This window comes from Nyctibius grandis, chromosome 1 (genome assembly GCF_013368605.1).
Source record: "Nyctibius grandis isolate bNycGra1 chromosome 1, bNycGra1.pri, whole genome shotgun sequence".
NCBI lineage: Eukaryota > Metazoa > Chordata > Aves > Nyctibiiformes > Nyctibiidae > Nyctibius > Nyctibius grandis.
Genome location: NC_090658.1, coordinates 13601018 through 13627091, shown reverse-complemented (window position 1 = coordinate 13627091; position 26074 = coordinate 13601018). Strand labels below are relative to the sequence as shown.

At 41.5% G+C, this 26074-nt stretch overlaps 1 protein-coding gene across 1 annotated transcript in view; it reads left to right on the top strand.

The window, feature by feature from the left end:
* TTBK1 (tau tubulin kinase 1) overlaps positions 1–26074 on the top strand; it is a 97810-nt gene that overhangs the window by 28256 nt on the left and 43480 nt on the right. Inside the window, exons 6-10 of the mRNA XM_068404713.1 lie at positions 1354–1494; positions 1778–1882; positions 19067–19132; positions 20655–20747; positions 21490–21615. Of these exons, the coding sequence (XP_068260814.1) occupies positions 1354–1494; positions 1778–1882; positions 19067–19132; positions 20655–20747; positions 21490–21615 (531 nt within the window). The remainder of the gene's footprint in view (positions 1–1353; positions 1495–1777; positions 1883–19066; positions 19133–20654; positions 20748–21489; positions 21616–26074) is intronic.

The window sequence follows — 26074 nt, the reverse complement described above, 5'->3', positions numbered from 1 at the left end:
AGGATCTTTCAGGATAGGGATGACAAATCTGTGCTGCATCTAGTAAACTGTCACAGAAATTAAAAAAGATAAACACTAGAGAAGAAGCTTATTTTGTTCATGCTAAGGAGCAAACCTGGGCCAGTTGCTGTGGCTTGGCTGTATCTGTATTAGCTGGCCTGTATCAAGGCACCAGAGCCCTGAAGTAAAACATGGGTCAAACCAATTTGAGAGACTAGTTATATGCTAAAACACCAGCTGCCGTTGGCCCCTGAATGTCTGTAAATAACTTGAGAACTGGAAACGGGTGGATGAATGGATGGCATTTCACTGGTTTGTAGAGCAATCTGTGTTTTCTCATCAAATGTTTGGGATCTTTTATACATCCTCTGTTGTGAATTTTGTTTGAATACATCTGGACTTGTATTATAAGTATATATGTCTTTGCAGAAGCAGAATCAAGAGATTATATAGTATAGTGATAATCAGCATGTCCCTACAACTTTTGTTCTTGATGCATGTTCTCTGAAACAGTGGACTCTTATTCCTAATGTTTTTGATCAGTTGATAAATGCATTAGTTCTGTGGATTAGAGGGCTACTCTGCCATAGAATATACTCATTTTAACAAATCTAAAGAGGTATAGAAAAACTGAGGTGACAGAGATCAAAGAACACTGATTCTTCTGGTGTTCAGTCTGTCTTTTTTTTTTTTTTGGCTAAATTGTCTTTATTTTCATGCACAGGTGGTAGACCTTTTTTTCACCAGAAATTTAATTAACTGGAGGTAAATTACTAATTTCTTTAATAATTATTTTTTAAGTCAGTGGAAAAATCCCCCTTTCCTGCTTTTGGGTACAATTCTCTTGATAGACAACTTTCCCCGTTGTGGTATTGCCACAACAATGTTGACTTGAGCTTGAGCCAGACAGTTGTGTGCTAGGGAGTTTCTGATGGAACTACTTCTATGACCTGTAATAGATAGTGGCTTCATGACCTGCTTATCATATTTGTACTGCTTTTATCTTAAGATGGCTCAGAGAATACGCAAAGGTTGCTTTTAAATCATTTTCTGTATAGTCTGAGTTTAACAGTAAGGAGATGCTGGGTTCATTCATAGTCTGAGGCACTGCTGTCCATGCTGTGCCTATTTCCCAAATAGTACATCAGCTGATTTCCCAAGATAACGGTCTGGTATCTTCACTTATAAGTTGAAGTGAAGTATTGGAAGGTCATATACAAGAAATAAAGCAGACATAAGGTGAGTACTTGCCTGATTAGCATTTCTGCTTTTTTAGGGATGCATGTTAGAACTTGCAGCTGTGAAATGCTATGCTTTAGTGTGATAGTTTAAGTGTTTTATTGATTATTTCAGGGCCGAAATCTTGCAGACCTCAGAAGGAGTCAGCCTCGAGGGACTTTCACACTGAGCACAACGCTGCGATTAGGGAAACAGATTCTGGAATCAATAGAAGCCATTCACTCTGTGGGATTCCTGCATCGTGACATCAAGCCTGTATGTTCTTTTGGAAATTTTCCTTCTGGTTGTATGTCTGTCTGTTCTGCTTGAGTCAACAAAGACAGTCTGAATATGGGCAGATCTCAGTGGAGGCGTTTAGACCTCCTTGCACGCTCCCACTGTCTGACACATTGGCTATTTTCTGTAAGTACAGAATAGTAATATAGTATTGTCATTCCTTTAAGTGCATAGCAAACTAGTTTTTATCAGCAGAGGCTGTTCCATGTCTTACCCAAGTTGCTGGTATCAAACTGATTTTTTTCTTACTTTCTTTGTCTAGTCCAATTTTGCGATGGGCCGCTTACCTTCAACATACAGGAAGTGCTACATGTTAGACTTTGGTCTGGCCCGTCAGTATACCAACACTACTGGTGAAGTCCGGCCAGTAAGTAAATTTTAAGTAATTTTTTCCACTTCTGCAACTGCTTAGGCATGGAAAGGTTTTATGATTTTGTTTGGTTTGTGGTTATTATGCTTGGTCATTATATTGGACTGCATTTTCTGCAAGGTGAGAAGCAGCAGGTGACTTCAACTGAGTTGTGAATCTAAGAGGGGATGCTTGCTTTTGTCTTACAAGGTGTGTGGTGCTTTTTTTTGCTTTTTTTTTTTTCCTTTAGGAGAATCATGTTTTCCACAGGCCTGGAATACTTACTGAGTACATTATGGTCAAGCAAAGAGGGTGAGCCCAATGCTGGCAATGTAACTTCTGTAGTCCCAGAGGATTGGTCTAGTTCAGTTCTCTGCGATCTGGGGAACCAGGTTGGCGGATTCTTAAATCTTTTTATGAAATAAATGCTAGAAGTTAGAGGCTGACCTGATCTCTGAGGCTGAGCTTACTATGAACTGCAAACTGTAATGCTGTTCTCACCCTTGCCTGGCTTTGGTTTTGTGTATACTGCCCTCTGTCCAGATTTCTTAGCAGGAGTATTTCAGCATGCCTGCTTGGAGGGGAGGTAAGGGCAGGGGGCGTAATTTGTGCATGTGACATGTGTTATCTTCAGTCTTTTTACCAGTACTGTGTTATCTGGGGTCACTCATAAGGATGCATTAAGCTTCAGATGCTCTAGGTATCAGTCAGAGCATTCCTAGATTTTTTTCAGAACAAAGTGCAAGCAGGGAATGCTCAGACAATCTCTCTGTTTATCATCCTAGGCTTATACCTTTTAGTCTCCACATCTTTTCCATCTGTGAGATAATTGTTGTTCTGGAAGATGTTGACAATGTGATAGCTAAATTCAGAGGCTCTGTAGTGCAGGATGTGGTTGGGGAGTGGGAAGAAAGCAAAGATCAGCAAGCAGATTTTGTGTCTTTAGCAGATGAACACAGCTGGGCGATTTTTCTTCTATTTTTTCTTCTTTTTTTACAAGTCTTTTCAGCTGGATATTGCAAGCCTTTTCTTTTTAGCTGTAGATGGGAGAAGCTCCAAAGGTTGTATCTGCATCTTATTCTTAAAAAGACACACAATATGTACTACTGGTCTTTTTTATCTTTCTGTTTAGTATGGGAAAACCCTTCTCCATCTTGTCCTTTTCAAAATGCAGCCCCACTCCTTTCCTCTTTCTGCAGTCAGAATTCAAGCACATTATGGATTGAAACTGGCATTTGGTTTTCTGCAAAATTTCTTCATTGCTTCAATGAAGCAACTATGGTTTATGTCTGTATTTCAAGTCCCATTGTTTGAACACTGTTCTTTCTTTACAATAAAAGAAACTAATTTTTCCAGATGTCTCTTCTTTTGGATCCTCTCTTTTCTTCCTTTCTCCCACTAATTTAAAATTACTTTGCTTTTATTTTGCTACATCATTAGAGAATACTCCCAGGCCCTGTTTTTGGAAACAGCACTACATCCGGCCTTGACATTTTTCAGAGCAAAAAATTCTTCAGCTGTGTCTCACAAGCTCTGTCCTCCTTGGGTTGGTGTGGGTGGGGTGGGGCTTTGTTACGACGCAGGACTCTGAGAAGGTCGATGTTAATTCTGGTCATTCTGGTGGTTGTGTGGTTGCTTGCCACAGATGGGTCTCATAAAAGGACTAATGACTAATCTTTTCCAAAAAAGACAAGGGTATCCCCAGAGGGGTGGAAGGTATGCTCTGCTGAAAGTGGTAAAAAGTCTCAGTTTATTTGGGATGTGGGAGGATCATATCAGGTAAAGTCTCATATGCCTAATGTACCTATTCTTGCATGCCACACTTCAGGTGGTGAGGCTTTTTAACAAAAATGATACAGTAAATAATACATAAATATTTACTTCAATCCCTTTTAATATTATGTTATAGTCACCAGGCTGTTCAATCATTTTGTGTCCCTGCTGCCTGATACCACTGTTGAGTCCCACTTACTGGACAGAGACATTTGCCTGGAGAAGCATGATGTGATTGCTGCCCAAATAATGCACTGAGGATTAGGAAGGAGATGGGAGTGAAGGGCGGTATGAAGACAAGTGAAATGAGATTTTCTGTGGGGTTTTTTTGTTTTTTAATTAAGAACTTTGTCTTTTATTTCACCAAAGAGATTATTTCAAGCCAGTAAGGTAGGTTCTTCTTTCTCCATTCTCTTTCAGTTCCTTTATCCATGAAGAATACAATTCCCAGATTGTTATTTATAACATGATCATCCTGAGCCTAAGTTGTTTGTGATTTGGTTCTGAGGTACAATAGACAAGATAGGTAGGGAAAGGAGCTCACTTTCTCTTTTTTTGGAAGCATGTCTGAATTTTGCTTTCAGTTGTATTCATTTATTAACAGATGTTTTCTGTTCAAGTAGGTTCTGTGCAATTTCCTGGTCTCATTCTGATTTTCTAAAGATTGATTAAAGCTTTGAGGTGGGATCATTTCTATTCTCTGTAATCTTCACTGAGCATTAGTTCCTCCATCCTCAGCTGTTACCACTCTGGCTTTCCAGACCCTCTTTCAAGGGCTACTACAGTAGCTATTACCTAGGGAGCTGTTACTCTGCTAAGCTTCTAATGAGTCCTATCTGTTTGGTTTGTGTGTTTTTTCTTGACAGTTCAACTTGATTGCTTGGCATTTGTAAAGTTAAAGGCCATTTGACTTAACTAAATCCAAATTTATTCTGAATCTAAATTTATGCTGTGCTTCTGGGAAAACAAACCTGATCTACCTTGTGTGGGATGCTAATATTAGCATAAAAGCTACTTTTTGGATAAAAGCTGTTGTTGCACAGATTTGCTTTCATGGGAACGGTCTCACCCCTCTACCACTTGCCCATTGCCAGATGTTGCAAAATCTCTTGGATAACAGTCTGTAGGAACTCACATTGCACTATAAAGACAGGAGATGGTGGAGCCAGAAGGTGTGTAAGGAAACGTCAGCAACAATTTTTCTCTCTGTTAGTATTCAGGGGAACTCAGCTGTTCTCAACAGTCTCATTACTTGATATTTCTCTGAGGGTTGTAGAAGTCAGTCTTTGATAGTTACTCCTTTGGACAGGTAGAGCTGATGTGCATCAGTCATGTAGCCATTTGGTGTCCATTGTGCATTGAGAACTGCTTAGGGCCCGGCTGAAGGCTGTTACTTTGGCTACCATCAGCATTTCTGGCATTTGTATCAGAGTCAAACAGGACAGACTGCTAGTGCAAAAAAATTTAATCTCTCCAGAGGGTTTTGTTTTCAAATACTTGTGAGGATAGGGAAATGAAGGAAAAGACAGGTAGCTTGACAAAACTGCTAGAGAAGATGCTGATTTCTTTACTGCTCCTCCCTGCCCCTCCAAGCGCCACTCTCCTGTTTGAAAGGTGGCAAATACTGGTTAAGATCTGTGATCTGTATTCAGCAGGGCATGTTTGACCTGGGATTTCCCATTTCTCAAGGGAGCACTGTCAGTGATAAGTCACAAAGTATTCCTCGTTCATTACCCTTAGTAACATGTTTTGGTGCTCAATACTTGACATATTTACTGAAACAGAGAGTGGAAAAATTACTTAGTCACTTAAACAGGGCCATCTCCAGGGCTGTGAGACTCCTGAAGTCCCTTTTCTAGGGAATATGTCTTAATTTTGTGCAAAGCTGTAAAGCTTCAATAAGAGAGATTGCAATACTCCTGCTCCCATTCTGCCTGTGGCTTAAATACGTGACATTTGTGGTACTCTGCTGTCAGGTAAGAATGCAAGAACTGTAGGAGAGGAGGTTATTGAACTTGAGACTTCCAAACTTTGGGTGAATAATCTAATGCTGGAGAGAAAAAAACTGTGGACCTGTTCAGTGTTGTCCTTTTTTTGTGACTCTGAACCTTCATTTCTTGTTTTTCTGGTTCTGCTCAGTGCTCGCCAGAAAACTTCTGGATTGCTTCACCCTGCCATATTGCCTCTCCAGGCAGATACAAGAATTATTCAAGCCCTCTGTGAGTACCAGGTCTTGCAATTGCAAGGCTTCCTTCAGTTGTCTAAAGAAGGCTTCATCTACTTTTTCTTCTTGATCAGGCAGTCAGTAGCAGATGTTACCTGTGTTAGTTGGTGCTGATCACTTACCCATCAGTAGTGTCTGTCTTATCACCTCCTCCAAGGAGAGCTTCATACATTCAAGCCACTCCTGTGCAAATGCACCTCCTTGCCTTCCCAGTCCTTCTTTCCATTCATTGTAGCACTCAAGCCATACGAGCTGTCCCACCAATCTCTGTAATCCCAGTGAGATCATAGTTTTGCAGTGCCACATAGACCACTAACTCCTCCTGTTTGTTTCACATGTGTAGGTGTTTGTGGACAGGCACTTGAGGTGGGCCACCAGTTGTGCTGCTTTCCCAGGGGAGGCATAAGAGCTTCTATCATCCTGTCCTGGGGCACCTCCTCACAGCCTCCATTCTTCCATTTCTTTTCAGGTTACAGTAATCCTCTCTCATTGTACCTCCTTTAATCCCTCCTTACTAGGTTAGCAAGCCTAGATGCAAAGCCTTCACAAAGATGTTCTTGCCACTCTGTCAGATGGGTCCCTTCTTTCACCAACAGTCTGTTTTCTTCAAAGAGGGACCCAGGGTCATAGAAGCCAAAGCCCTGTCTTTGATAGCTACGTGTTGACTTGCAGCACACATCCACTTCTACCTAAGTCTTTCCCACTCACTGGCATGATTTAGGAAGACAGCACCCAGGCCCCCATACCCCCAGATCTGTAATCACTCTTAGTATACTCAAGGTCACCCCTTGAAAAATAGGTCTTTTGGTGCTCCCATGAATGAGCAGCAAGGGTTAATAGTCAGAGGGCCACACAAACCTTGGCAATCTGTCCTTATCATCCCATATCCAGGCCCCCAAAAAGCCACACAACTCTTGAAACATCAAGTCAGGCCAGTAGATGGGGCTTCCATTTCCTGCAGGAAGGAGTCTTCAGTGACCATCACTCACCTTTGCTTCTTGGTATGGACATTTGGTTCAGGCTCAGCTGGCTCCCCTGACAGATCTTTTTCCTCCTCACCAATTCCTAGGTTACTAAATCTGTTCTGCAACTGCAGATCTGCATGTGGATCAGGAGCCTCCCTTCTGCTGCTGGCTTCCCTCCTCTCGGGAGTCTCCATCTGTTGCTCCTTTGAGCATAACTGCTAGTTGTCCCCTTTTCCTTTCATTGCAGGGTTCATGATCTTCACTTGCAGAGGCTCCATGAAGATTCTGTTGATCCCTTGTTCACCCTCCCTGATGCTACACAGTCTGCTCACCTCCTTTCCCACCTCACCACAGCTTCACCTGGCAACTCTGCACCTTAACCAGAGTACTTCTCTTAGAAATGAGGCCACTGCAGAGGAACCAGGTGCTCTCCGCAGCCCCATGTGGATGGCCACATCCTTCCTTTGGGGCTTTTTCTGGGTTGAGGTCTCCAGTGTGCTAAAGATAGTGCCCATGTGGGCACCAGGCCCTGTGGCACATCACCACCATCACTGCAGCTTCAGTCAGGCCCACACTGTCCTGAGCAAAGTTTCTGGGCCCCTTTGCGCCCTTGTTTTGCTAACTGCTGTTACAACTGCTACAGCTCTGTTAGTTGTCTGTTTACTGTTTATAAATACCATAAATAGAGGAAAAAAAAAAATCAAAATTTTCATGTTTTCATGCCAAAGTTTTTGTTAAACATCAAGAATCTCACAGTTAAACTTTGATCTAAAGGAAATGAGGTTGTGAATTTGGCTGATCTCAAAACTTTCTTGTCTCATGGTATGACAAATAATGTAACAGGAAAGGGGAAACCAAAACACAACATTGACCAGGTTGTATCACAAAGTTCTCATTGTGTGCAGGTCTTTAAAGAGTTTGTTGCCTCTTTAAAGGACAACTGTAATTTCCACCACTGAAATGAGAGAGAAGCATTCTTTTGCAGTGTAATTTTGCAGTGTAATTTCTTGAAGTGTGGACTTCTCAGGGGATGATTTTTTTGAAAATTGAGGTGTACTATATGGACAAGGTTGCCCTTGTCTATATGCCCAAATGCTGCAGAGAACACTTGGTGATAGGCTGCTTTCCCTTAGAAAAGCTATGTAGACATTTCCTAATTACATCACAACCAGCCACATTTCTACTGATATTGTTCTTTAGGAGAGTTTCAAGTATTCATTCTGGTGCATGGGGTCTGAAACAACATTATAACTTTTAAAAATTAGTATTCACATGCCAAATTAAACAGAATGCAAGGGGACTGCATCTGCCCGACTACATGTGCCCTACCTGTAGGATATCCAGAAGCACCTTCTTTGAGACTGGAGGCAGGTTACCGGATGAGATGCATTGAGCCAGTGATGCAGTTGTTATGGTCCATATGGAATAGGATGATGAAAGCCACAAAACCTTTTTTAGTGTCTTTATACAAATCTACATGAAATAACAGTTAATGATGTGTAAGATACCACCCATCTAGTCTCAAAGAAGGTACTGCAGATCTAAACAGTATTCAGAAGACAGTAATGACTAACTCAGGTGAAGAGGGATCAAAAAGATTGTGTTTATAACCTGAGCAACAAGATTAATAAAAGGAAATTTATAGAAGTCTGTAAAATACTATAAAGTCTTGAGAAGCAAATGAGAGAGCCTCAGTTCTCTTTGGTTACATAGGAACAAGATGATCAGTGAAATAGGTGATACATTTAAACCAATAAAGGGATGCATTTATTCATGAGGCATCACTTGCTGCCACAGGTAGTCAGCATGCATTGGGAAGAGTAATACAGCATATGCGTGCAGGATGGAGACTGGTTTAAATAGCAGCAACGGGACAGAGTGTGCTGTGGTAAAGGTAAAAAGGTAAGGGCCAGCTATAGAAAATAGGGGGGGGACCTATAAACTGGCAAGTGAAATTCTGTGTACATAAAGGTGATGCTCGTAGTGTGTGGTTGGAGGGAGAACAGTTCTAATTTCGTGTATACGATACTGGCCTCTGAGCTGACAGGTATCACTGATAAGTGAGACCTTAATGTTACGGAATAGCTTCATGAAAACATGGGTTTGATGCTCAACAGCTTTCAAGAAGGCACTCAAACGTTAGAAGTCATCAGGAGAGGAGTATAGGACAAATCAGAGATCACTGTTGTGACCCTTGTTGAGATGAGGGTGGCTTTTCAGAGTTCTCATAGCATACCTGAGAGAAAACTTTAGACTGATCTGAGGTGGACTGAGTGCCTGTTGGCCTTGTTCTTGCAAAGAGCCTTTCTCTTTGGGTTGGTGATAGTGTGATGCTAGCAGCAGTTGTGGGTATAGGCCATCTCTACCATCTGCTATTAAAAGAGCTTGCTTTAGGTGCTTTTCTTTTTAACCCCTCTCCTCTGAGATTTTTGCAGTGGCTTACTTTGTGGTTGCATGCAGGCAAACTAGCCCAGCAGCAGGAAAATGGGTAAATATTGGCTGAAAAATTGGTAAATATCACTGGATGATCAGGTGGTGAGGTGGATTGTGAACTGGCTGAAGGAAAGAAGTCAGAGAGTGGTGGTCAATGGGACAGAGTCCAGTTGGAGGCCTGTGTCTAGTGAAGTCCCTCAAAGGTCAGTACTGGGACCAGTACTATTCGATATATTCATTAATGACTTGGATGAGGGAATAGAGTGCACTGTCAGCAAGTTCGCTGATGACACAAAGCTGGGAGGAGTGGCTGACGCACCGGAAGGCTGCACAGCCATTCAGAGAGACCTAGACAGGCTGGAGAGTTGGGCAGGGAGAAACTTAATGAAATATAACAAGGGCAAGTGTAGAGTCCTGCATCTGGGCAAGAAGAACCCCATGTATGAGTACAAGTTGGGGACAGACCTGTTGGAGAGCAGCGTAGGGGAAAGGGACCTGGGGGTCCTAGTGGACAGCAGGATGACCATGAGCCAGCAGTGTGCCCTTGTGACCAAGAAGGCCAATGGCATCCTGGGGTGTATGAGAAGGGGTGTGGTTAGCAGGTCGAGAGAGGTTCTCCTCCCCCTCTACTCTGCCCTGGTGAGGCCGCATCTGGAATATTGTGTCCGGTTCTGGGCCCCTCAGTTCAAGAAGGTCAGGGAACTGCTAGAGAGAGTCCAGTGCAGAGCCACAAATATGATTAAGGGAGTGGAACATCTCCCTTATGAGAAGAGGCTGAGGGAGCTGGGTCTCTTTAGCTTGGAGAAGAGGAGACTGAGGGGTGACCTCATTCATGTTTATAAATATGTAAAGGGCAAGTGTCATGAGGATGGAGCCAGGCTCTTCTCAGTGACATCCATTGACAGGACAAGGGGCAACGGGTGCAAACTGGAACACAGGAGGTTCCACATAAATATGAGGAAAAACTTCTTTACGGTGAGGGTAACTGAACACTGGAACAGGCTACCCAGAGAGGTTGTGGAGTCTCCTTTTCTGGAGACATTCAAAACCCGCCTGGATGCGTTCCTGTGTGATATGATCTAGGTAATCCTGCTCCGGCAGGGGGATTGGACTAGATGATCTTCCGAGGTCTCTTCAATCCCTAACATTCTGTGATTCTGTGAAATATAAAATCTGTTTAGAAACATTTAAAAAATGGAGGTAGAAGAAAGAACTGGTGTTCTCCTCCGTATAGATGGTCTTCCTGTGGAACATTTACACCTCATTTTTGCCTCATTGGAAAAGAAAATTGGGAAATATAAGTACCTTGGGTGTGGTGTTGTCTTGGACCAATCTGACCTTTGTCCACACTACTGATGCATAGGAACCAGTTTTTCCTTCCATTAATACCTAAAGCAATCCCATTGTCTCATCCAAGGCCACTGTCCTTATTTTTCAATCTTACGTTCTGCACGCTCCCACACCCCGCAATACCTTTTTCTCCATGGGATCTTCCCAGGGTTTGTGCTATTGTATAACTTTAGTGGCAAGGAAGCATAGGTTTTTATATAGTTATGCTGATGTGTTATATGCTTTGTTATCAGCACAAAGGTTCCCATCCAAGTGGGTTTGAAGTGGGCAGTAGTTCAAGCCATATGTTTCTCAGTCATGGAAGGCTTGGAGATGTGCTTAAGAAGAGACAGATTATGGAGGGTGTCTGTTAGTTCAGCTCTAATTAATAAGTGCTTTCAGGCGTAGAGGCTACTTTTCTGAGAAACAAGTCTAGTTTTCTCTTTGTGATTCCCACCCCCCCCCAATGAAAAAGTCCGTTTTGGGGTGAATCCCAAGACCTTCTGTAACAGATTTGATATCACAGGATGCAGAGAGCTTTTTTTTAGGGATTTAACTTCATTTCCTCTAGATGCAACCTTCTGCCATGGTTCAGATAGAGACATGAGCAGTTTTATTCATTGTGATGTCCTGGTTGTACAACCCACCTTTGCCATGCAGCAGTATATGCAGTCAGTGTTGATGCACCTCTTAGGACAACAGAGCTAAGCAACTGGGGAATGAATTGAAAAGTTGATTTTTATTTTTTTTTAAAAATTTGTGGAAGTATCTTCTACAGAAAGCGTACAAGTCAAAATTTTCATCTTGCATTAATTTTTATAGCAGAGAGTTGAACTAGCAGAATGTGTTTGATATGGAGAACTAAGGCTGAGAAGAAAATTTGAACTTGGAGGGGAAAACAGTCATAAATGTTGTTATACAGATAATATGATGAACAACATATCCTTGTATAGTGGAGGTGTTCTGAGTCATGAAGGTCTTCTCTGCTAATGTAGGTCAGGTTTTGGACAATAAATCCTTGATTGTTACTGGTCTTTGTTCAAGTCTGCTAGTTTTGTCACTAATGTGCAGTGCAGAAAGCATTATACTTTTCCTCTGTCTGTGACACCCTGCCTTCAGAAACATATTCCCTGTGGCTCCACAAATATTAATTGAAAGTAGTCAAGGGTTTAGCAGCTTGGTCTTAATTATTTATTTGAAAATAGAGGAGAGGATATGTTTTTCCTGGAGTCTCTCTCCCATTGCAGGATCTGACACTGGGCTGTTATGCTCAGGAAGCGTTTTTTTAGCTTAGTCAGCTGCAGCCCACTGATTAGATCTCGGTCTCCTCGTGGCTCAGACTGCACTGCAGTAGTTTGCAGTGCCTCACTGAAGATACTGTACATGTGCGAGGGCGGCTCTGTGAGTCAGTGGGCAGAAAGAAGATGTTGTAGGCAGGACAGAGCATAGCCTGTTTAGACGAGCATGAGGAAGGCTGCAGAAATATGTCAGCTAATTGAGAAAAAGGTATTTATTTTCCAAATGTCTGTGCATAATGTTAAAAATAAACTTAGCTGCAGTGAACGAGGTTTTAGAAGAGGGGAGTACGGTATGTTTTTTACTAAGTAGTTTTCCCCCCACTGGAAAACGAGCTGCAAAATAACACAAAGGATATGAACTCCTACATCCTAAGACCCCAAATATTCAAACATAAAAGGCCAGTAGCTTTTATACTTACTTTGTACTTGAAATATATGTAAAGCTGTAATGTTATGTAGAAGATGAACATTTTGCAGTACAATAAACAGATTTGTGGAGCTGAGGTACTCAGAGTACTATATTAGCTTAGGAAGGAATGTAATTTTTGTCTCGAACTTTGTATTGTAAAAAGGTAATCGGAGAAAAGGCTGAAAGCACAGCATAGTCACATTGATTCATACAGCGGTGGGGAAAAGGGAAAAAAAAGGATCTATATCTTTAAAAGTATTGCACATTTAATATATTATAGAAATGCCATTTCTGTGGTAGTGGGTTAGTTATAAAACAGATCATTGTGAAAATTTTGTAAAGGTTCTCATTACTTTCATTGATAGAGTAGTAAATTTGGACTTGAAAAGGGAGTTCATGTTTGGGTTTAAAACATTACAACTACAGAAAGCCAGTGCAGTTGAAATTAAATGTACGAAGAGCAGACTAGCTGATGGATTTGAAAATTTATTAGCAAGCAGAGACTCTTGTATCTTGTTATAACTAGCTGGTTCTCTGCTTTCCTTCCCTGGAAGCCCTGGTTCAGCGAGGATGACCTCAGAACATCTACATGAGGTTGTTGGTAGTTTTATTTTATGTAGCAGGAATCTAGTTAGAGCTCTTGTGCTACAGGGGTGAGGGAAAAGGAAGAACAACTCAGGCTCAATTCCCATGTATGCCTGCAGGGAACTGAGATCCTGTTTTCCATTTCTGAGTGCCTTTACTGCCAAGCTGCAGGGGGGATGCGGTATTGTCTGAATGTGTCATTCCTTCTGGTCAATGCTGTTCCACTTAAAGCTATGATTATTCTTCCCACTGGACAACAGAGAGAGGAACAGAAAACTATTACTGTGTCCGGTGGTGAGGGAACAGGGGCTTCACTCCCTGGGCAAGTGAATGTTGAGTTGGATTATAGGTCAAGTCTCCCCTCCATCAGGTAAGTGCATTTACTGCCAGGTTACAGAGTGCCTGTCATACACTTCCTCTCTCTTGGTAATAAATACTCAATTACTCTGTGCAAAAGGGATCCTTTCCAACATGGATGTTCTTAGACTTGCATCTCAAAGCACCCAGTGGCTTAGGGGTGAAGGTGTACTCTGGAAGGAGGGAGGTGTGGTTTTCTTCTCTGTCCAAGGAGTGGAGAGATTTGAACTTAGCTCTGCTGCATCTCAGTGATTGCCACGACTGTCTTTTGTCTTCTTCCTTTTGGTAGAAAAGGACCGTCTTCTCCATCTGACTCCAGGAAAGCGTTATGAGCTGTAAATCCCACATGAGATGTGACTAACACTCTACAACACTCTCCAAAACATTTCCATTCCAGTTTTTCCCCTGGTCTGTGTTACAGCACATGAAAAAACTTACCTTTTTTACTTAGCACTCCCCATGCTTTCCATGGGGATATTCTGTGCTACTTGTTCCCCTATGGGACTATGCATGTAAGAAGCAAGTGCAGCTCCAAGGCCAAAATTCTCTTGTTAAAAATTGAATGATAGTTGAATAATAGGATTACAGCTGGAATAAGACATTTCATTGGAAATGCTCATTCTTAGCCCTGTTTCTAACATGAGAAAGGCATCCTCATCTCCAGCACAAGTTCTGGTGCAGGAATTGCGTGATGAGACGGTTGGCGCATGCTACTCAGAAAGACAAAATTATTACCTTGCTCTTTTCTGATGTTAAACTCTATTGGAAATTTTGAATTCTCCTAAAGTAAAGAAGGAAAGATGGCATTTTAACTCATCTCATCTCCTTTGTGTCTTTTGCTTTGGAAAGAGTAGTAGGAGATTATTAAGTAACTGTCTCAAAACTACATTTTGTGCAAAATCTATGGAATTCTTAGAACTTGCACATTTTTAGGTAAAAGGGATACTGAGACTCAAATAAGAAACTCCATCGTTTCCATACTGTGCAATTCACATTTTAAGATACTGCCAGCTCACGTGGCCTAAAAGCAGCACTGACTTTCATCCTGCTCTCTTTCAAACCACCATGCTGCATCCCACCACAGACAGCAGAGACCCCATTTCTAGGTGGAGCACTTCAGCAGCCATCAGGGAAGGGGAAGATGCCTGAAGTTGGCAGCTGTGAAGCCTGTAAAGTTGGCAAGCTAGTGATTGTGTGGAGATTGCTGGTGAGAAAGCAAGGTGATGGTTGCAGAAAAAGCCAAATATCTTGGGTAGGAACCCATGACAATTCAAATGGGGAAGGGGACATCTCTGTTCATTTTTAGAAACTTATGCTAACGTTAGAACTTGCTCTGGGTGAAGAGGGCAAGAGATGAAAAAGAGCAAATCCCCTTGCTGGTTATTAGATCAATTTGATTGGGGGAGGAAGGGAGGTGTAGGTATCAGATAGTTTTAGGAAGGAAAATCACAGTAGAACCATAAAACTGACCTGTGGTTAGGCTGTGTGCATCTCTGCTCTCAACTTTATTATACTATTAGGTGTGATATGTGAGCAGGGGGAAGTTAGTCTCTAGAGGGACCCCTCTCACCACTTTACAGAGCACTCAAAAACCACACAGGCTCTCTCAACGCTTTGTGTCTAAATGAAACTAAAGACCATGTGGGCCAACAGCCCTGGGAAGGGTGCTGAGACATGACAACAGCTAAACAAGAGACACAGGTTTCTGGAGGGATACAATATTGAATTGTTTTTTAATTCATTTCTGTTTAATTTTTTTCTCATTTTGTTGTTTTTTATCATGTTTTTCTTTGGGTTTCTCTCTGTTTTACAGTTCTTTTGGGCTCTTCTTTTGAGGCTGTGTTTGATGCGTTGGCTTCCCATCCGCTGCTCGTAACCATCTCTGCTATGAGTTGTGAGTGAGCCATCACCATGCTTCTGGGATTTCATTTTGTTTTGTGCTTTTGTTATATATGGAAGTCCAAATTACACCTGTTTTTCTTTTTTCCCTCATGATATGTTTGTTTTTCAGCAGGATCGTGACAGCTACCTAAATGTGATGCAGAGGCCTAGAATACTTGGGCTTCTGCCAGAGGGGCTGGCAGACATTTGGGTGGTGCCAGAGACTGTGATTTTATCACTTCTGTGGTTTTGGAGGCAAGGGGAGGGGAGTTCTCTCATCTTACATTTTTGGCTCCAGCTTCCTCCATTAATTTCTGACTCCCCATTGGGATAAAATATGCTGCTGTCACTAATGATTCTACAAAGTGCTGCTGTTTAAATTAGCAAGTCAAAATGCGTACAAGAGGTGCAGAATTTGTCTCCACAGAAGAGGTGGAGATGCATATCCCTGCATCTCCCCAATAAGCCTAACTGATGGAAGCAGGAGATTCCTAGAAGTTACAGAGATACTTCCTTTTAGTTCAGTTAAAGCTTCCTTTCACTTTTCCTTCTTATGTTGGGGAGTTCCATAAGAGTACCACAGGCATAAGAAATGGCAGGAGGAAAAGTACTGGCATCCAAATATAAGTTTTTAGGAAGGAAGCTGGAAACTGGAACATTCAAAATATCAATCTAGGGACCAGTGAGGGAAGAGGAAAAATTTTAATCTCTTATGTATGAATGTGGTGTAAGGAGCAGGGATTCAGATTAATGAGGAAATATGATCACTCCTGAAATAAAGGGAGCATATATAGGAAAGACAGACTTCATGTGAATCATAAGGGAGACACTGTTGGCACTTAAAATACAAATGATCATGAGTGTTTGAACTGGAGAATGAAGAGTGCAAAAGAACACAGTTAGGAACAATGCATCCACTTCGTACAGGATTTTGTTACCTAATTCTGTCTTTGTCTGTGAGGTCGTGTACATTGCTAATATATTGAAAGGAACACAGAGTATAATTTTTGCTCTGTGGTAGTGATCTAACGCATTCTCCCAAGCTAAAACTCATTTTAAACCAAGCTTCTAACACAATGCAATATGCTTCATATATCTGTCATCTCCCTGACAGCTCTGTGTAATAAATTACGTAAGCTTTGTGCTAGACACAATCTGAATGCAGGAAGACATATGCTTTACCCTGAGTAACATTTTTTATAGTAATACTGATGTGGAAAAATGAAAAAATAACTCATGTATGGTTTAAAATTGTGTTTCAGCTTGCTAGCTTATTACCTTCTTATCATTTTGGGGATTCAAATCAGATGGGTTATATATGATTCCATAGTCTGAAGCTCCTAACTGCTACAATTTCAGTTCTGTGTCAAATGTCGACCAGTCTGGACAGCAAGGATGCTTTATCCAGGATCTTTTCCACTGCTGGGCAGTGCAGTGGTGGGATGAAATTTATTAACTGGAAGAAATTAAGTGTGTCAAGAAATAATCTGGAAAATTAATGTTAGTGAATTCAAAAGAAAAGTCAATAACAGTTGGGTATACAGCATGTGCTACAATAAATGCTGAGGCAGGAGCTGTTTGTTTGGATGGAAAACAAGGTATCTCCACAGCCAAGGAAATATTTGATTGCACTGATTAGTGACACAGTCAAGAGGCATGACTAATTGCCTTGTGACTGGCAGGGCGGTCAAATATGATTAGAAGAGGTGAAACCTGTATGAGAAAAAGATGCTGTTAACATAGTTAGCATCTGCCTGTTTTGTTCAAAGCTCTAAAGGTCCTGTTAAAGCAATTGCAAAGTCTTGCTCAGTTTCAGTGCTCTCCCTTCACTGAGGTACCACATGAGAGAGGACTGGCGAGAGAGCCCTTTGGATTCAGCTGCAGGACTGGCTTGGTGAACTCTTTCATGTTGGCTGCAGGACAGATGCACAGTTAAAAGACGGCTGGGCTTTTGCTTTGCTTCTGAAAGAGGAGGGGAATACATTTGCAAACTGCATAGAGTTGGCTTCAGAATAGATCTAATTAAAAACTGCAAAGATAGCCTGACTTCCAGAAATAGTAAGTATTGATCTAAAAAGATTTTTCAGAGACATTGCCAACCATACTGAAACCAGCACATGTGGTACTTGGTTCAGTACATACACAATTGATAACAGAAGGCATTGATGTAAGGAAAGAACATGAAAGACAGACTCCCATGGACTGCAAACATTGAACAATATTTGTTCAGAAAACGTTACGGGTTACACACTGGAATTGTTCACAATATGCTTTTATTTTATGGCTCATGAAAAGTATCCAAACACACTAGCTTCCACTCATCATGGAAAAGAGGAACGTCCTTTTGCTTTTGAATATGTAGAGAACATTTACGGTGATGACTGATTCTAACAGATGTATTCCAGTGGCCAGTATTTTGCTTTTTAGGAACTCACATCAGTGAATTCACTGGAATTCTGAAAAATATTTTGCAGTCATTTGTCAGTGAGAATCCTAATTGTATGCTCTGGGAGGAATGAAGTACATGATCATGAATATAATATCTCAACTATTACCTGCTGATAAAAAAGTAGCTTTTAGCTCAAGCTGGTGTACTGCAATATTAAATGCTGCATTAAGTGCATGGGATATGCATACGGGTTCTCCTTGTGCAGTATTTGATTAACATAAAGGAGTTGTTAGATAGTCTTGTAGCTTTTTTGCTTGGAGTCACTGTAACTTAAGAGCTGCATTATACACCATGCACGTGTGTTTTAGTGGCACGGTGTTGGTGAACTTTTTTAAAAAACATTTGAAGTTTTATTCTTTCTGAGAGTATTGAAACTCAGAGCAACTTCCCTGTACCCAAAAGGAAGCAACTGAATTGTACGTATTTAAACTGACAGAAGGGTGCTCTAGGATAAAAGTACAGAGTTTTAGGCTTCCTTCTGAAAGCATAGGCACAGCTGAAAGAACAAACATGAATCAACTGACCTAAGAGGGACAAATTACCCAATTAGAGTTGTTAGTAATGTTCTCAAATTTCTGCAAGAGTAGGATCTTAATTATGAGTATGTTTAGTTCTTTGCCCAAGCTTAGCCTTATGATGGAAGATGTCTGGGCCTGAATCTGGTTTTGCCCCATGAATTTTGAAAGCACTGCTGTTAACTCTGGTGCTTCTAGCTAAGCTGAAAGGATTTGATGGATGCCAGTCTTTAAATGCATTTTTTTCAGAACAATGACATCTTCAGTAAGTGAACTCACATGGTCTAATGTTCTTGTGGAGGCAGCAGTGGAAAGAGTTGGAAGTGTTGCTCAGCCCCCAGAACAGAGAAAGCCTCCAGCTCAGAGGAATAGTCACAGGAGGACTGCCTTCTTCCCAAAGCCAGTCCTTCAACAAGAGAATCAGAGAAAGAGAAAATATACATGGTTTAGGATATACTGGGAAGAATCTGGAGAAAAAGCAAGAACTGTGAAAGTCAGAGATTCTTAATTTTTTTAGTCTTACAGAGGGTGTTGACAAGCAGTGTCAGCAAACACGTACAGTCATCTGCCCTGTGTCAGAGTAGGGGATCCTTGTTCTTGTCCTGACTCAGGCTTTGTTTAGCTCATTTATTCATGACTCAGTTTTGCACTTGCACTTCTTTACTAGCTTTTCCCTTGACCTGAAATTTAAAAAGGAAAATATAATCTTGGATAATGTTCTTAGCTCTATACCTAGGCTATTACTATTCTAACCTATCACTGTAACCACCTTGCCCTCTTTGTAAAATAAGCTTTTCTAGAAATGCAGAATTGGAGAATGCTGCCTGTTTACCTGGCTGCTAGAGCAGATGAAGGCAGTAAGAGCTTTGTATCCCTTGGGTACATATGAAATAAGAGTATAGACGAGAAGTTCTCAGGAGTTAGCTTGCACAGGGGATTTAGTAATCTGCTCTGTCTCTGAGATTTTCTGTTGTCTCCCTTCAGCCTCGCAATGTTGCTGGTTTTCGAGGAACGGTCCGCTACGCTTCGGTGAATGCACACAAAAACCGAGTGAGTATTTTTGGCTTATAAGGCGTTGACAGCAAGGTTATTTCTCCTCAGAAACCTGTTTTCAGGAGCAAAGGACTGAGGCATGAGTTCTTTGTTAGTAGTTTGTTACCTACAGAAGTTAGGATATCAGATGAATTCCATTAGGTGTTCAAGGCTGTTGACTGTAAAATCAAAATTATGATTCAGTTATTGGATCCTCTGTAGTTGACAGCCTTAATAATTTTAATTATTGCATTATCAGACACTTTTTAAGGGGAAAAAACCCACACTAAAAAGAAAATCAGGTTAAGTGCCAGACTGCTTGCTGCTAGTTTCTAGCAGAACTTAGCTGTGAATTGCCAAGTACCAGGTCCCCAAATCCATTCTCTGCCTGGAATTTTTAATATTAACATCATGCTGTCAGGTGAAGAGCCACCTAGTGAAAGCTAGGTTTATTTTTCCCTGAAAAAAGCCATTATTTACATAGTGTCTCGCCTGTTTCATTCTAAATGCTTCCTGAAGTCTCATCCAACATTCTTCTCAAAACACTTGTTTGTCCTGTTTCAGTAATGTTCCTGTGTAGAGTGTAAACCGTAAGTCCTCTGATCCTGCTGCTAAGTGCTTGCCAGATGGAAACTATCAGCCTTCCTGAATTACCTCTAGATTTGTGACCTTATTTGGGATGAGTCTGTAGGATGACCTGTGACATATGAGGAAGTTTCAAGTTTTTTTTAGGGAAAGAAGTTATTGTCTGCAGAAGGTGGAAAGTGTGATGTGGGGAGCGCAGTTGAATGCCATCATGAATTCATTCTGTTTCCTGGGAGACACTGAGAAACTTGAGGTATAATTTTTGGAAGAGGTGAATTGTGCCAGCTGTAGCTGGCATCAGCTGAAGGTATATTTAGGCACAAAAATTGCCATATAATGCATGCTATTCTGAGAAAGCATGTTCTAGAGACTGGATGTTGAGCACCAAAAATGACTTCATGTACTTTGACAATTTCAGGCTTAATCCCCATGTTTCAGTTTTCCATTTGCTAGGCCAGGAGGAGAGTGGTATGTGGAAATGTTATAAATCTGTAAATTGTTGTGGTGCTTGATGATGAGTGTTTTGCAAAAGCCCTTGAGTAAGTGCTGTCTTGTGAAAAGAGTTAGAATGATATTTAGCTTAAAAATAGTAATAATAAAGACTTTCTACACACAGTTTGGTTATTTTTTCTTAATCTAGGTTATTCCACATCCCATAAATAAATATTCTACTCCCGTATACTCACTGAGAGACAGTCCTATGGAAAACTTGTGCTTTGTTGTATAGATTAAAAACTCTTTCCTAATATATTCACAAAAAGGAAAACAAATGAGGTTATTCAGGTGACTGTATTGACATTGTCAAGTTTAAGAAATGCTTGATTTTGCATCTTTAGTCTTTAATTAACCATTGAATGGGAAGTATGACTTCTCTTCCTGCTTTTTAAAACGAGATAGCTCATCTGGAGAGCAGCATGGAACTTTGCTCCTCAGTCTTCGTCTCTCTTTTCTCCAGGAGATGGGTAGACATGATGATCTGTGGTCCCTCTTTTACATGTTGGTGGAGTTTGCAGTTGGTCAGCTTCCATGGAGAAAGATCAAAGATAAGGTAGGAAACCTAGTGTATGTGCTTAAGATAGGGATGCTGCGTTTTTATTATTCATTATTATTATGACTCCTGTTATTCTTCCTGCAGCTCAGTGCAGCTTTTTGCTGAAGTAAAGCCAGAGCCTGCTTTTCATGAGATCTTGCTGCAAGATGCTAACCTGCTTTTGTGTGTTCTGATGCACAGTGTGGAGCTTGTCTTACTCGGAGTAGCTAGACATTTTCTTATGCACATTGTTAATCATATTTGATCAAGCAACTTTGACTTGTTCTTGCAAAGCAAACAAGAAAAGTGGAAAGGCTGAGCTGTCCTTTTGACAAATAAACAGAGCCTTTAGAAAGGCGGGAGGATAACGCTTTGCCATGCCAGACAAGCCAAATGGGAATTGCAACTGGAAAGTTAAACAGAATAAAGCTAACTGTTCACGTTGTCTTGGAAATGCTTTTTGCTAGAGAGTAAAATGCCTGGAAATAAATAGATCACCTGTGCAGAAGGCTCTGCTAAAGGGACAGCTTCTAAAGAGTGTTTCCAACTCAGGATTCCCCTTTGACCTTTGCCTGCAGTGATCAACCTCACTTTGCTAGGGATACCAAATAGGAGAAGTGTGTAGACATAGTGCTGGGTCTAAGAAGCAGCTGTGTGCCAGGAATGATAAGACTGGATGGTATTCCAGGAATGGTAAGACTGTATGAACATGAAGCAATAGAAGAGATTCTTGGCTCTGAGATATTTTCTTTTTTTCCAGGAGCAGGTTGGCATGATAAAAGAAAAGTATGAACACCGAATGCTGCTAAAACACATGCCTTCAGAGTTCCACCTTTTTCTGGATCATATTGCAAGCCTAGACTACTTCACCAAGCCAGACTATCAGGTACGAGCCTTTCTTTGTTAGCAATCCGATGCATGGCGCTCTGGATTGGCATTTGGATTTTCTAACATTTTCATGCACGTGTTCATATCTGGCTGATGAATACCTTTCCTAGGACCAGGAGGAAAAGGTTGGACTGTACAGTTCTTCAACATCTCAAAAGTTTTTTCTTCTCCTTCCACCACCCTGTCCAAAATAATCCTGTACTCCAGACCAGAAAGCTCTTCCCACATAACAGAGTACTTTTGGCTTTCATTAAAACACAAAAATTTTGAGATACTCCAAATGTGATGGAATTTTAGCACAGCTTGCCAAAGTCTGTCAAGAGCCTATGCCAACAGCTCAACAGTGGACACCAACACCTTCGTTTTCTTGCAGACTCATATGGGCCTTACCTATTATTATCTTTTTCTTTAATATTCATCTTAACATTATTTCTCTCCCATTCACGGGTTGCTATCATCATATATGTGATCAGTTACAGTAGCTCAATTAACACAATATAACTGAGGCAACTTGATTCTGTGTCCCTTTTTTATCACAGTGGTTTTCTCTGTACATTAAAGCCAGAGTGATGAAAACAACATTTTATTAGCGATCTGCGCAGTCTTATATGAGTGCCTGCTCCTGTTGATAGTGCATCAAATCAGTGGGAAAATGGCAGGAGGGTGTTCCAGCAGACTTTCTCCAACAGTGCTTTTGTATTTTAGCCATGTACATGTTGCATCATAGCAACCATGACTTTTTAAAAAAGAAAAAAAAAAAGGCAAATACTTTCTGGATAGTACAGTGGAAAAATAACATTTGCCACTAAGATGGAGGGTTATAGAGGATTGGAGGTGGACTGAGGAAATGCTGAGGGAGCTGGATTTGTTTAGCCTGGAGTAGAAAAGTCAAAGAGGGAATCTGATTGCTGTCTTCCACTGTCTCAAGGACGGCTGTGGGGAGAGTAGAAGCAGACTTTTCTCAGAGGCAGCGAGGGAAATTGTGACTAAATCTAGGGGTAAAAAATCAGAATGAGGGTTCTTAAGTACAGAACAGGTACCTAGAGAAGCTGTGGAATTTCCATCTTTGGGGATTTCCAAAAGTCAACTGCATGAGGAACCTGATCTGTCTTTGCAATGAGCCCTGATTTGAGCAGATGGTTGGAAGAGAGATCTCCAAAATCCCTTTTGAACTTACATCCTATATTCTATTCCAGTTTAAAATAATTGTGTCCTAATGGTACTGAAAAGCCATCCTTGAGATGGAAATGGAAGGAGATGTTTCCAGATAATTTTAGTGCAGTACAAATCACAAACAGCTCTTTCACAGTAGAGGATTTGTCTGAAGCTGTGAATTGCCTCTTTGCCTTCAGTTTCTTGCAGGTACAGCTCTGGGAAGAAGCCTCCAATACAAAACTCCCCACAAAAGTTTGGCATCTCCAACTTGCCACCAAACACTGATTCTTCTAGCTTGACTTGGAGGCCTATTCCAGACAGCAAATTCTCCAAACATCTCAGCCCCAGAGATGTCTTTATATTGATTTATCTGGATTTATGACAGTGAAAGATGAAAAAGTATATCAGATGGCATCTGAATTTGTCACCAGTACCAGACCCTCAGGGAAATTAAGGAAATTGGGGAAGTATGTCACTAATATATAAAGTCATTGTTTATTTAAAAATTGGAAGGACAAGATAGAAATAAGGAAACGGAATAAAACATATATGGATATAATGGCCCTTCTTAGCTCTTCAATATATTTCAATTTAAGATGTATGCTAATCACTGAGTGAGGATTATGACTCTGAATGCTGTCCTGTAGCTGGACAGGTTCGGTGTTTCTTATAGCTACCCAGCTCTAGTCAACCTCCGAGTTCTCCTCTTTGAGAGAAATTACGATGAAAACTTCACTGGGCTGGAGAAAAGGTTTGTCTGGCCTAGTAGCATGTCTCCAACAGTGCTGGCTGGTAGAAGATTATGAAAGACTGAGCATTCAGTGGCATTTCCCCAGAAGACTCTCAAAGCTTGAGGATCAAGGATCCTTGTGGCTTGAGAATCTCCTAAACCAAAAATGTCTCTATTTCATAGCCCTCAATGAATTTGTCTTCCGTGAACTTGTCCAATATCCTCCTGAATTCATGTAAACCTGTAGCATCCACCATATGTGAGGGAGGTACCACAGCTTGAGTGCTTGCTGTGAGAAGAGCTACTTTCTTCTGTTTGTTCTAAACTTGCCACCTGCCAGCCTTATTTAATGCCCCTTACATCTCGGACATAGCTGTGAACGCTGGTCCCTAGCCCCTCTCCCACTTCTCAGCTACACAGAATCTTACAGACCTCCATGGTGTTGCTCTTAAGTTACTCTTTTGCCCAGACTGAAGGATCCTAGTCTACTTAATTGCTTTTTGCCCAGAAGGAAACCTTTCCACACCTTTGGTTTGTCTCCTCCTCTGAGCCTTGTCCAATTGTACCTTTGTGAGATGGGGACTTGCCAGCATTGCATGTTCAAGGTGTACGTAGCCCATGAAGTGATAAACTGCAGTTACGGTGTTCTATTCCATTCCTAAGACTTCCTAATATTCTATCTGTTTTATCCAGTGGCAGTGCAGTTTTGATTGCTCCCATCTCTGTGTACCAAGGAAAGCTTTGGCTTCTTTTGCAGTAGCATGAAGCTTTGGTAAAATCCTTCCTCTCCCACCTCCATCATTTTGAAGTGGAGAACGATGCATAAACGCTGTATGTGAGCATCCAATAATAAGATCATTCTGACTGCTCCCTCCTCCCTCACTGTCTGAATTCTGATATTTTATCTCTCTAACTTCTCCTGATGTATGTCTTCTGGCTTTGCAGGATACTGGATATCATAGGATGCTTTTGGCTTTAGAAAGAGGCCAGACATGAATGTAAGAAGAGCTGTACTGGGTCAGCCCCTCCTTTCTTGCTCCTTTGTAAATGGGGACAGACAATAGGGGACTGTCTGCTGCTGCTGTCCTCCTTGCTCCAAGTGGTCCATACCCTGAAGTTTGCAATCTTTTTTTCAACTCTGCCACCATCAGCATCTGGGATTGTCCATCTAAGCAGATATGCTAGTGTGAAGGATGGGAGAGCGGTGACATACACCTCTAGCCCTCACCACCATTGTGGAGCACACCTTAACTGTTGCATGAGCTGCATCTGCTGTCTTCAGACTTTTTTTATCACTGTCACAGGAAAAAAAGTTTTAGGGGTGGAAGGCAATGCAGATACTTCATCTCAGTGAACCCATGACTTCCCCCTGCCCTGCCCCCTCCTTCCTTCTCCCTATTGTTGTTTAAAAAAAACCCACAGCACCAAAAAAACAACCAAACAAAAAAGCCCAAGTCCTCTTCTACCACTCAGAGTCGTATCTCTCTCTCTCTCTCTCTCTCCATCCACCCCCTAGCCTGGCTTATGCCTTTTTGTGTCTTTGTGTGAAGCCTCTCCTATCTGTCTCCTAGTTTTGCGATTCTCCTATTCACACCCTTGCCCCTATGTGATTGTTTTTTTCTTTTTCGCACTTGTTAGCCACCATGATTATCTCTTGTTTGCCTAAATTAAGTAATCACGCTATTGTCTTTTCCCCTACTGCCTCTGACTGGGAGCATCATAATCCTCCTTAACGCATGAAGATAACATTGCAAACACTCAGGACTACAGCTGACACTCTGCAGCATCTAAGTAGTCACCTGCCTTGGGGATAAAAGGGGATTATTCCATCATGTGTCTGCAGCAGGTTCACTCTTACTTAGCCAGTGATCTTAGTTGATGGGATGGTGAGCCTATTCTCCTGGACCTACTCCCCATGGCAGTGAAGGTTACCAAGATCATACTTGGTCACAGACTTTGGCTCGAGATCCATGGGAAGTGTCTGTTAACTACTGACATCTATGCCGCAAGACCAAGTCATCAAAAAGTGTTTGTCAGTAGTCATCTGCCTTCCCTTGCCATTTTAGATGCTCCTAAGCACACTTCATGCTGAGTGCTGATTTTATCACAGTTCTGGGCCCCTGAGATCATGTCAGAAGAGAGAGATACCAAGCTGTAACTAAAGGCTAAGTGTGACTGGAGACCACTACTCTCTGATGGATAGGTGGCACGAGCTTTGCCTAGGCATAGGTGAATAAAATAGAGCTGAGCTGTCACGTGATGGATCTTACTTACACCTTGTGTTTTTGCACTTCTTGGGCTCATGGCCTCTGACATCAGGCCTGTCCCTTTAATGGATCATTGTCAGTGTTAGTTCATGGTTAGGATCACACTTTTAGCACTTTCTATGCAGGAGGATGTGGGCATTAGAGCAACATTTTTGGGTTTTCTGACTCATTTGACAGCAAGAGAGATATGCCTTTTCCCTGGCATAGTGAAGATAGGATGTGAGAAAGGTTCATGAAAATCTTTTCTACTACAGTTGCATGCTGGGTCCAACTGGTAGAGGGATAGTTTCAGGTATGGTTGGGGA